General features: G+C 43.3%; 1 protein-coding gene across 2 annotated transcripts; it reads left to right on the forward strand.

Annotated features, from left to right (window-relative positions):
• The first annotated feature begins 1,339 nt into the window (after nucleotides 1-1,339).
• Nucleotides 1,340-12,666, forward strand: plpp1a (phospholipid phosphatase 1a). Of its 2 annotated transcripts, none has more exons than XM_083670067.1 (6): nucleotides 1,340-1,794; nucleotides 6,831-6,982; nucleotides 8,438-8,721; nucleotides 10,080-10,137; nucleotides 11,814-11,990; nucleotides 12,215-12,666. In XM_083670067.1, exons 1-6 carry the CDS (start codon nucleotides 1,737-1,739, stop codon nucleotides 12,332-12,334), a joined length of 849 nt encoding a protein of 282 aa, XP_083526193.1. In that variant the 5' UTR covers nucleotides 1,340-1,736; the 3' UTR covers nucleotides 12,335-12,666. The 2 variants fall into 2 exon arrangements, with proteins under 2 accessions (XP_083526193.1, XP_083526192.1); XM_083670066.1 differs by lacking the exon at nucleotides 6,831-6,982 and adding an exon at nucleotides 4,097-4,251 and having other exon boundaries at nucleotides 1,341-1,794.
• Nucleotides 12,667-12,678: the final 12 nt, after the last annotated feature.

The raw sequence follows: 12,678 nt of genomic DNA on the forward strand, positions 1-12,678 counted from the left end.
TCTTTACTTCTTCAAGAGAAAGCAGCTGGCAAACTAGTTAGCTAAATAGTATCCCTATTTTTGTGAGGTGTGTGGGTAGGACCCAGGCACAGAGAAGAGACCAGACGAGGGATTGCAGTTGAAAGGCAAAGCCACTTTACTAGAGTCATCCGCAGGGTAGACAGGAACATAATGAACAAAAGGACTTAACTTAAACAACTTGGACACTAGAGAACCTATTACTAAGACACAACTTTAGAGGACCATGAGAGAACATACCTCTGAGAGAGTCAAGCTACCACACTGGGAAACACAAAACACAACTTAAATAGAAGGGTCATAATGAAATAATAAGATGCACCTGTTGTGCCTTAGTTCATGAGATCGCCCCCTAGTGTCCAGATGGAACTGTGACAAATTTGGCATAACAAACTTATTATTTAAATTTTAGACCCTTGAACTGGAGAAAATGAAAACCAGGCTCGGAGCGTGCTCACTATTGTCAGCTGTGGCATACATACAACTTGACGTCTTTACCAGTGTTGTTGCCAAAGTTGTTGAGTCAAATGTATCAATTAGCTGACGTTGGACACATTTTTCTGAACTTGGCTTGCAACATGAGTCTCTACAGGGAAAAGTGTAGTTTATCCTTTGCTCTCGCCTTGGCAGGGATCCGCACATCAGATTTCCCATAGGGGTTCAAGCCTTTGCTGTAGTTGGTTAGCCCAGACAGTTTTTAGTTACACATGTTGCTACCTTAGATACTGAGTACTCATATTTTGTGGGCCCCATTCATTTATCAAATATGCCCAAAACACCTTTCAGACATTCTTTGTGTGCATTATTTTTCTAAAGTCACTTTGTTACACTGTAATACACATTTGCATTTTCGTGTATGGTGAAAGTCAGAAAGACTTACAATAATGATCACGCCTTGAAATTCTGTTTGAAGTTCCAAACAACAACATCATCCCAAATAATAATATAACCCCCTAAAATGCAGTGTCTTGCAGTGTCGGAAATTAGCTTTTGTGTTTCTGCATGCGCGCATAATTGAAAGAGGCAGTAACCAGTAACCCTAACCCTAACCCTGGCAGTAACAACATGTTTATATGCAAACTGAGTGTCGGGCAGGACACTCCATTTTAGAAAGTGTTTTTCCAGGCCAAAACAACAGTGACGCACTGTACATTTAATATTTAAGGGCCAAACAAACTGTTACTGAGAGAATCCAGCAATGGGAGAGTAGGAGGAGCGAAAGGGACGTGGACGGGGATGTCGTATTGTGCTGGCAGGCAGGGGATAGGCTCTGCTGTTAATCTTCGTCAGCTGCCACCATGAAACCCTGCTGTGCATATGCCTTGGTACGCAGTACGGTCCGAGTCTTCTCAAGTCGCCGTCGGCTCTGCCAAGCGATTTTTTAATGAGACGGCAGGGTCCGTCGAATTTATCGGCTCATCATCGGCGCCTCTGATGTGTTTTCTATGTGCATGATGATTCGATAATTTAAAGAGGAGCAACCCTACAACATACGGTGATATCTCTGTCGCTATTCGCTCTCAACGCTTATTTCATGAATCTTTTAATTTTGCTTTTAGTAGGCTAAGTCATTACTGTAGCCTAGATTGTTATAATGCGATCTGCGGTCTGCTGATATTGCGCTTTCGAGGATACGACAACAACGACGGTCAAGGAGCCTAATAGACTAGAGCCCTGTTTCTATCTATAAGACCACGAGTTGAGGAAGAGGAGCAAACATGTTCGAGACAACAGGGATTCCATTTATTCTGCTTGACATAGTGTGTCTAATTCTCGGTACGTATCTCTCTGCTTATCTAAGTGAGGAAATGTTTATATAGCGTCATGTAGTGTTTTTTATATATACATTTATCACTATGGAAGGTATATACGATATTTGACAATCGCTGTCACGTGAATATCAAGGGAGCGGTTATGCTAAAGAAGAGGATTCATCCCGAATAGTTTATTTGATCAAATTATGTTAAGAAATTTGACAGGAATGAAACAGTGTTTCACCGTTTCTCGTTCGTCATCTGACACTGATAAAATGTATCGTATGTATGGTGTTACAGTATCATATGGTTGCAATGGAACTCACGCCTTAATCTCGCGAAGAATGCAAGTTGGCCCACACCCTTAATGCATGTTGAATTGGATTCAGCTGTTTATGCTGCTGTATTATATTGTAGGTATTTCTGATTATCTATCGACTTAGTCAAAAGGGTGTTTCTCGAAAACTTTATGTCGCAATGTAATAATTGTTAGATTTTCTACCAGGCTCTGAAAACCCTTTTAATCTATGGGGAAACCCTACACGTTCCCATCCAATGTCCCATGTAGCTACATGCCCTCTACTTAAGGAAGAGTGTCAGCTAATTCAGAAATACCTGGCTGTCACAATGTAGGACAGCATTCATATACAAGTTTAATAATCTTTCTTCATTTTATGATGAGGCGTTGTCTCAAGGGATTTGACTAGAAAGTCTAATCGAACTGTGAATTATTGAGAGTGAGTCATAGATATGCTCATAGTTCAGTGCACTACAGTGTCTCCTATACTGCTTGGCTATTAGGTGGTCAAGGCTGATGTGTGCAAAGAGGGCTTGTATCTGAATGTCATTGATGTGACAGCCACTTATTTTTGTCTATGACATAAAGTAACACATGAAACTCCAATATCTCAGGCGGAATGTCTCTCTACACAGACTGCTTCCTCAGCTGAAGTTGCATGTGGTTGGGTTTGTGTTTATGATGGTCTGAAGAACACAAACCCTCCATTAAAAAAAAAAAAAAACCCAAGTCTCTTCAGAATATGATCACTGATTATTTCCACTGAGTTTCTCCTGATAGTGTGGTCTATAGTTATGTTTGGGAGCATATTGAGCAAATTGAGTTTGGATAGATCTGTGTGGATTTGTCAGGTTTGCCTACATAACTGAACCGTTAAACCGGTTGATTTTCAGTTACTCAGATTGTTGCCAACAGCGAATATCATGACTGTGTGTGTGGTGTGGGTGTTTGTATGGTGTTTTACCGCTGCACTTTCATACTCACACTGGCAATAAAGTAATCTGAACATAGAATTTGAAACTGCCCATGTTTAACTTTTAAGTGACATTGGAATGTGTTAAACACTCTCTTTGCTTAGATCCTGCTATTCATCAAGTGTGTTGGTGCATGTATACGATGGGCTATTTGCACACCATTACTGACATAGTGACTGTCTGTCTGTCTGTGTGTCCGTCCATCCATTTGTCTGACCTCTTTGAAGAGTTGAGCACACCAGGATAAGATTATGTGTGGGTGTTGTAGGGCAGGGATGCTGGGATCCTGTTCTGGCCTGTGTTCTACAGACCCACTGCCGCTCTCAGCTGTCATGGCTACTCAACTCATCGGTGGGGCACAGCCGACAATCAGCACCCAGTATATTTAGACAGAAAACAGGAAGCTGCTGGGAAGGTTTGGTTGTGAAAAGTAGGTCTAAGGTACAACCTTCAGGGATTCCACTCAGTTGTTTGTGGGTGTCTTGCTTATGAGTATAAGAAAGTGTTTATTTTGTTGCTGTGCATGACAGAAAACAAACATATGGTCTGTTTTCTGGGGAAGAGGGGCCTCAGGCTCAACTTGAACAAGAATGAAAGACTGTCCTTTTCCCAGCATGCCTTTCACCTATCATGTTAGCGATAACAAAGGGCTGACCCAGAGTACACGCACACGCATTAAACTCAGACTTTAGACTGTCACAACCAATTAGCATGATATGCTATCTTTATGGATTTGTTCCACAGAGAGCTACACTAACATGAGCACAGAACTTTTTACAGAAGAGATGCTAAGTGTACCACTGTGGAAAACTGACATTAAAGAGAACATGATTTACCCCCGTGAAGTCGTTGTGGTTAAACTGTTTCTTTTGATGCTTTGCTTACTCACTCCGATAATGAAGATGTCGTGTCCAGTGGAGAGTTGAATGTCGAGTTTGGCCTGTACCACTGGGATGTTCTTATCTCAGTCATGGCCTGGGCTGGCTAAGTTCTAACCCTCTGAAGTCTCAAGTTGGAATGTTAACCCCGTAACTCCTGTTCTCCATCCACAGGGGGACTGCCCCTGGCAGCCTTTAACCTGGGCAAAATCAAGCCCTATCAGAGGGGCTTTTTCTGTCAGGATGACAGCATCAACTACCCCTTCCACCACAGCACGATCTCCTCCACTGTGCTCTACACAGTGGGCTTCTCTCTGCCCATTAGCTGTGTAAGTACTGTTACACCACCAACCAGCCTACCACAACAACCAAATGCACTGTAACAACCAGAACCATGCCCAGGGGTTCCACTGAACACTAGCCATCACAGAGTGATTGAGACCCACTCACCTCTCACTAGAGTTTGTGTTTGAATGCCTTCAAGAAGTCATTGGTCCCATGTAGAGGTAATGCATTACTACTAATAGTAGTAATCTGATCATCACCAATGAGCAGCTATTTATTTTCGGTTTATCAGATTTGCAAACAGCTGCTTGCTCAATATAGGCTACTGACTAGTGAACAGTAGAATGAGAAACATGTTGTTGCTGTCTGCCTGTTACTGACCAATACTGCTACATTATAATGCCCAATGAACAGCTGCTCCTTTTCAGACAAATATCAGTGGTTGACTGTTTTCTCAGTGTTAGTTCAACCCCTGGGTGTGATGCTTCTACGTTAGGGTTCAACATTAGAGAGGGAGTCCACTGAGTTCAGGTGTTCCATGAGGTTACATTCTAGGTCAACAGCGTTAACCTCCAAAGATGATGTCCACATTGTCCAGTTCCTCTTACAGTCGTAATAATTTCAGTCATCTCTCAGGGCATGCAAAAGATTCTGGGAAAGGTGTTAAATCAGGTGTTAATTTGGGTCATTTATGGTTTTCATCAACAGTAGGGCCTTCAGATTCCAATCAAATAGCAATGAAGTTGAGGTTTGGCTGTTCACTGAGGGGGTTGTTCTGGGCTTGAATATCACAGAATAGTTAAGAGCTTAGATAACCTGGTAACCCCCTGTGGTCAAGCTGTTTATTTTGTTACTCCGCTAAACTGGGTCCTTAAAAGTGAACATTCAACCACCATATCAATAATGATTCATCATACTCTGTTGTTGAAAGAAATACAAAAATGTGGATGAGATTAAATTAAAGCAGGCATGTTTGTTGTTAGCTTTGAATCTAGAAATTGAATTGAAACTTGATGGGCCTTTTGATATCCCTTGGAACAGACACAGGCTACTTTCTCTGTCCTAAAATAACTGGGATACTTTCCTGGAACGGTATGATTTAACTATGTTGATACAGATTCCATTTGAAGAATAACAGAGACAGAAGTGTTGGCACACCATGTTCTCTCTCTCTTTCTCTCTGTGTGCGCCTTTGGCAAGCATGTGTCCTCTTGTCACTAGCTTATTGTCTTCTATCAAGTGTTGAGGGCAGAAGTTTAGCCGGTATGTGCATAGAGTATCAATGACTGATCCTTCTGCTCCTCGCCTTAAGAGACCTCACATGAAGTCTTGACTGGGATGAAAACAAAAGTCCCTCTAGACACTCGTGCACAAACACACACTAACACACACCTCACAGTGACACGCTAGGTTTTTGTTTTCCAAAGCCTATACTGTCACTTTCTAATTCACTCGACTAATAACACAAGCTCAAAAGGTGGCGCTTCACAATGCAGTTTTAAGTCTGTAAAGCGAGAGGGAATCTGTCACCTGAGAATGTCTGTACGAGACCAGGATCTCCTCTCTGTCCTTGACAGCCAGGCCGTGGTGTGGGCCTTTGTGACGACAGCACGGTCTGACAATAATAACGGTCCAGAAACACTATCCTGTTATCCAGTCATGGAGAGGCTAGGCTGAAAGGTGTTTAGGTGATTGAGTGAGCTTACCTAAGCAGGAATGGTCATATTAAATGTACACACACAGGTAAAATGCAGACAAAGAGAACCACAGACCACAGATAATTAAGTTTGATTTTCATGGAAACTTTCATGCAATCATTTATCTGAACATTTCGCCATTTTCCATCATGCATCATACAAAATGTTAACTGAGAATAATGGTGGTGTTTCCAGTCTATCTCTTTGGTCAATGTTTGGCTACAATGCTTGCTGTGTATAATTGTGGCATTAACTATGGCTTTGTGCTTTTTTATTAATAAAAGCCTCCAGCATGTTTGACTTTAATCAGCTAATTTTGTCAGGGGTTACCTACAGGATATGATGTAACTTTCTTCATTCTGTATATGACATTTCTCATGCAATTGAGTTCAACATCAGTGATTTTTGAATCCCCATTCCAATTCAAACTTATTTCCGACAGCATGACCTTCGACCTGTGCTTTTCAAGTCGTATAGGGATCCGGAAAGTGATATGAGAGTGAAGAGGGGAACAGAGATGGAGACTAAAGAGAACAATCGCCAGTGGAGTTTGTTTCGGAATGGGCTCTCACTTGTCAGATCACAGGGCTATGTTTGCTGCACTCCAGCACAAAAGTGCTGGAACAGCTGATGGGTGGGTGGGTGGGTGGGTGGTGGTGGTGGTGGTCATGTGGGTGTGGTTCTTCTTCTATTAACACCATGTCTTCACCAGGGGGGAAAGTGGCTGTTGTAATGGCAACGCTAACCAACATGTTAACTTTTTCATTCCTTGTGTTCCTGACAAGACCGTCCGCAAGGATAAATGTCTGTCTGACTTTCCTCTCTTAAATATTCTTTCCCTCTCAGTAGCGGTGGTGCATGCTCAGGGATGTTTAGTCGAGCTCACTCTTAACCTATTTCTGTTTTCTCTCATTGCTTTTTGCTAGCTGGACTCCCATTCGCAATACTCACACCACTACACAATCCCTTCAAACGGGGGTTTTTCTGTAATGACGATTCGATCAGGTACCCCCTTAAAGAAGACACCATATCCTATCAGTTGTTAGGCGGAGTTATGATTCCCGTCACAGTACTCACTGTAAGTGCACTGGTTTTGTTATTTTTAGTAACACCTCCATTTTCCCTTTCCCCCCTTCTCTCTCTGTTTGTCATTGGTACATGGCTACATCCTTGTCGCAATGATTTGCGACACAGATGTATTGCTTGCTTCGTCCACCATCACTCTGTTTAGTAACACTTGTCTTTATAAAGCTTTAGCCAAAACATGGCAATGCCCTTTTCAAATGTTCAGTGTTTTTTTTTTTTTTCTCCAACAATTCAATGTTATCTTTTAGAGATACTGAAAGTATCAGTGCAGAACTGAAGTGAAACACCCATAAGAAACCTCTCTTTCTCTACATAATGACAGACTGAGAATGTAACAGACCACGGCAGTTGACCTTTTAAGTCACAGTGAAACAAATAATTGTCCATAAGCCAGCCAGCCTTCTCAAATGATCAAATAGTCAGGCCCTCCACCCGCAGATTTCCCTCTCGTCACTGGGCCAGTATTACACTTGAGTGCCTCAGTGAATCCTGGAGAGTGAGAAAGTCAACTCAAAAGTGGCAGTTGAAGTATACTTGATCCAGTTTTACAATGGGGCTTTTCAGGGCAGTTTTGATATGGTAATTGGTGATTCACCTCCCATTGTTTCCATGCACTGCTAGTCAGGGTAATTGCGCATGAAAACACACAGATTAAAAATCCCTCTGCAAGTCATAAATGAGAGGGGACATCCGCGAAGACAGCTACTCAACCATTCCAACACAATGCCTTTCAACGTATGCCTTGATGGCTTCTGTGTCATGAGAATGACCCTCAACGTTTGAACAGTCAGCCATTATCAAGCCCATCCCCCACCCTTTTGAGAGGGTAGAGTAGCAGCAACAGTACTCATTTCCAAACGAGAAGAGTACGCCCCAGATCACTTCTCAACCTTTCAGATGTGTCCACATCCAGTGGTAGAGGTGTGAATCAGACTGGTGTGCGTCACTAACCACATCCCCATTTCTTTACAAGAAAATTACATTACAAAATAATTCACCCAATTGACGTTGAATAGTTGACACAATCGACCCTTCTTGCAACTGGCTGGAAATGATTACTGTACCATATTACACACACTTTACATCAACATTTTAATGTGATTATTAAAAGGAACAATATGGTTCAGTGTGATGTCTCGGGTGACTCAGAAGCTGCATTGTGATGTGCCACTATTTGTATTCCTCCTTTCAAAAAGTCCTCTTATCTTACTCTAATCATCTGTCTCAGTGGACTTCCTTGTCAGGCCATTATCTATGAATGTACAGTATCAGTCAGTCATTCAGATGGACCCTCTTTTAAATTGTCAGTCTCTTTCATAAGTGCTGTTTTTAGTAACTGTTACTTATTGTACTAGTGGTGTGTAATGATGTTTATAATTCCTAGTTGTGTATGTGAGAGACCTAGAGAGCTAACCTCTACCTGTCTCCTTCCCTCTCCTCCTCACAGATGCTCATTGGGGAGTGCCTTTCAGTCTATCTTAAGCGCATCAATTCCAAGTCCTCTTTCAGCAACAGTTATGTGGCCTGTGTTTACAAAGCGGTGGGCACCTTTCTGTTCGGTGCCGCCATGAGCCAGTCGCTTACGGACATCGCCAAGTACTCCATCGGCCGGCTGCGACCTCACTTCCTGTACGTGTGCAAGCCTGACTGGCAGAAGATCAACTGTACGGTGGGAACCTACGTAGAGCACTTCTCCTGCACCGGGGACAAGCGAATAGTCAACGAGGGCAGGTGGGTCTTCAGTGGAAACTGATGTGATGCTTATTTACTGACTCAATAATGCTAATTGGAAATCAGGGTATTGTAGCTGCTGCTGCGCTATTGATACCATGGTCACCTTTGAGGGCATCGGTGAGTAATTGTCCACATGGAGAGCTTTGTATTGAGTTGCACAACAGCCCAACTGGTGGAGATGTGAAATGTTTCACTAAGGGCGGGGGGGGGGGGGGGGGATATGTATCACACAGTATGAGGTTTGCTCTTTGTCAGTGGTGGAGAATGACGACAGTTAATGAATTTAATCTGGACCTTCACCTCTACATTGTTGTGTAAATCCCTCATAAACCGGAGTTGGTTTAAAGGTCAAACTGAAGGCCTCTGGTCTCGGAGGAGCATACTCATCATGGAGACATTAATTGCTTGTGCAGAGTAAGATGAGTCACGAACCAAGTTATGCAAGACTGTGTTCATATCTAATTAGATCCTTTTCCCCTTATCAGCCCAAAGCAGACGGACGTATGAAGGGAAGGGTATCCCGCTCTCTTATTTTGTGTCTGGCGTCAACATTCAGGGCGTGGCTTGCTATTTATAGAATAACAAATGAAAATAGAGTTAATAGTGATTGCTGTCCCACTCTGACATACCCCCCCCCCCCCCCCCCCCCCTCTGTAATGGTCAAGGTTTGGGTTCAGTGGGTTGAATCAGGCTTCCTTGCAGCTGTGCAGTCCTCACAGTGTTAATAAAGTTAATTGAATTGAACAGTGGATCTAAGTCAAATCTCTTGGCTCTCTCTGTATGGAATCTGGCATCACCACTGTGTTTTCAGCATTACCACTGGAGAAGCTGGATAGGTCTGTTCTGTTATGAAATTGGGCAGGTGGATTATGTTACTGGTGACTGTGCTGTCAGCATGGGCTTCCTCCCAACACTAACTCGTGTCCAGTCCGTTGTGCTGGAGCTTGAGTGTTAAGCGTCTGTGGTCTGCCCAGTGTTTATGTCACACTTTGGTTATCAGTCATCTTGTGGCGGATGCCCCCACTGGGCAGCGCTGCACTGCTTAAGTAAACAGGAAGACACTAAAGCCGGGCGGATAAGTGGACTGGCCCCCCTCTAACTGGCGCTGTCTCAACATCCCACATCCCTTCCAGCAGTCAGCGCTCCGTAACACGTCAGCGGACGTCGCCTACAGCAGGACCCTTCCACCCGGAAAAGGGTGTGTGGGTCTGTGTTCAGTGGATGAACAATGGGGATAATATATCTATCAGCCACACAAAGCAGAGTAGGGGGGAGGGGGAGGATTCTTCTCTTGGCAGCGTTCTCATGCATTAACTGTGGCCTGTGCCATGATTCCATTGTGTGTTGTGTTGCAGGCTGTCCTTCTACTCAGGCCACTCCTCCTTCTCCATGTACTGCATGCTGTTCCTGGCGGTGAGTATCCTCTATGGGGATTTTTCCAAAGGGCAACAATGTGCACCCTCTGAGAAAGCAGGCCAGAGCAAGTAACAGATCCATAGAGACCAACTGTGTTTACTGACAGTTGCAGACGTAAACAGCTACACTCAAGTGTTTTTATTTTGTCAAATGACAAAAGAATGAATATGATACATTAATAATTCAATTAAAAAAAAATCCCATACAGTATATCATACATAGCAGTTGATATGAACAGTAGTGCAGTGTAGACTAGGCAGCTTTAGTGAATATAGAGGGAAACCCTACCAGGAACCAAGGGCCTGAAATGAGTTAATATTCTCCCTGATGTGAAGGAGGGTGAGCAGAGTCACTCACTCGTGGCCATAACAGAGAACACGAGGGTCCATTGAGCATGTTTTCTTAGAAACAGGATTTCCTTCTGGGGCTGGAGGTGAGGCGGGCTCAGGGGTACAGTAACGCTGGTCCAAACCCCACTCAATCGCATACTATAATATAATACACCCTTTCATTACCTAGCATTTTAACTGAGGGTGTAAAAATGACAAGGGGGACATTACTTTAACAAACATACTGTATGCTTACACAACAGCACAGCGACGTCCTAGAGGTCTGTTTCCCCAGTCCCCTCCCCGCTGCAGGAACCTTAATTCAGTTATGGGCCTATAATGACTAACCTAAACGTCATACTGTAAGGCCTGTCCACTCATACAGTGACCAGGTTTAAACACTTGTCTTATCAGGAGTGGTTTTCTACAGAGGGGATAGTAGCAGTCATAACTGCTGTCCTTCTGTTTGCTTATTGCCTAGTGACTCAAGACAGAAATAGACAAAAAAAAGAAAAAGTAATGGGGACAAAGTCCTGGCACTGGATGAACACTGAAGCAGAGTATCACAACAGTAAGTGGCACTTCAAAGTCTTTCAAATAAGGACAGACAGGAGTGTCCTCCTTTCACCGATCATATTATGTTGTTTACTAGGGTCTATTTAAAGCAACAAGGCTCATTTCTCTTGAATTTAAAAGACAAGACCAGACACACCCAGTGTTGCACAAAGGCATTCAGAACAGTTGATGCAATGTAATTGTTACATTGGACAAACTGAAGTTGTAACACTGGTTGAGAAGATTCCATGACAGGATAACCATGAGCACCATACTCATGGTTATACATACAAGAGACAAAGCTGCTAAATTGATATGTAGATTAGATTACAGGTGGTTCAGACAGTTACTACTTTGATAAATTGCCTTCAAGTTACTTCTCAACAACAAGTTTAAAATGACAGTAGCTGGGTACTGATTGCCCGGTGGTTAAAGACTGTGTTGGGAGGTTTTGCCCTTGAATGGTGTTTACATCACACTGCTGTCATCCTGCCATGGAGGGTGGTTAGAGATGACGGAGCTAAACCACGGAGTCGGTCTTATAAAACATAAAGAGTGTGCGAGTGCCCATAGCAGCCAGCAGAAAAACCAGAACGAACGTAACAAAAACAATATGCGGCCGAAACCAGCTCACGGACATCAGTCAAGGACTGAACTACAGTTACAATCGGTGGTGGGAATTAATGACCTACATAACTGGCTGTCACTTACTTCTAACATGTTTATAGAAAAGTTATTATACAACCATGTGGTGTTAGTATGACTCATTTTCATGTGTGTGTCCCACAGCTTTACATCCAGGCCAGGCTGCAGGCTGACTGGGCGCGACTCCTCAGGCCCACAATCCAGTTCTTCCTTATCGCAGCGTCTGTGTACACCGGCCTGTCTCGCGTCTCGGATTACAAACACCACTGGAGCGACGTCCTCGTTGGCCTTTTACAGGGAGCGCTCATGGCCCTAGTGGTGGTGAGGACCTTCACTGTCTCCAATGGGTGTGATAATGTCAAGGGCTGAACATCATTAGTTATCTGTAGCATAAGGCTGGCTCTTGAGATACAGGTTGTCAGATATCTTCAGATTAAAAGTTTGTTCTCGAGCAGCTAATCCCTCATCTGATTACTCTATTGAGGCTAGTTAAAGATTTACCTTCCAAACTGTTCACTGATGCGCATCCTCTCTTTTCCCTGCAGGTCTTTCTTGTGTCTGATTTCTTCAAGAAGAGGGTGCAGCCTCTGAAAGAGGTGGAGATCCCCCACAGCACCCTTCAGGAGACACCCACTAATGGAAACCATTTTGACAGCCCAAACTAAGCTAGGAGGAACCATACATGGCATGCACCCACTGGGCCGGTGGGAAGGGTTTCTTGCATGCACCCACTAAGGGTCGGACCACTGGGGTAGAAACCTGTGAATGTAACCCTGCTTTGTGCTTTCCTGACCTGGAGTCTGTACTCCGTATGGACCCTTGAGTCCCACGTTGCCTTGGCTGGACTGCTGCTAGCACAGCTTCCTGTGTATCTCTCAACTAATAAATGTACCTGTACAAGCAAAAAAAATTATTACAAACATACTTTTTTATCATCTGTATGTAAAATGAAAATCACTATACAGACTTTTTTTTAATTAAAATTGTGTTAAAACTATGTACAAATTTG

The sequence above is a fragment of the Argentina silus genome, assembly GCF_951799395.1.
Source record: "Argentina silus genome assembly, chromosome: 5".
In the NCBI taxonomy this organism is placed as follows: Eukaryota; Metazoa; Chordata; class Actinopteri; order Argentiniformes; family Argentinidae; genus Argentina; species Argentina silus.

What these genes read in the sequence shown, in the direction of transcription:
- plpp1a (XM_083670066.1), top strand. Translation starts at nt 1,737, where the DNA reads ATGTTCGAGACAACAGGGATTCCATTTATTCTGCTTGACATAGTGTGT. An exon ending in TCTCTCTGCCCATTAGCTGT is followed by an intron (nt 4,252 to 8,437) that starts GTAAGTACTGTT and finishes TCCTCCTCACAG; the next exon opens with ATGCTCATTGGGGAGTGCCT. An exon ending in ACTGCATGCTGTTCCTGGCG is followed by an intron (nt 10,138 to 11,813) that starts GTGAGTATCCTC and finishes TGTGTCCCACAG; the next exon opens with CTTTACATCCAGGCCAGGCT.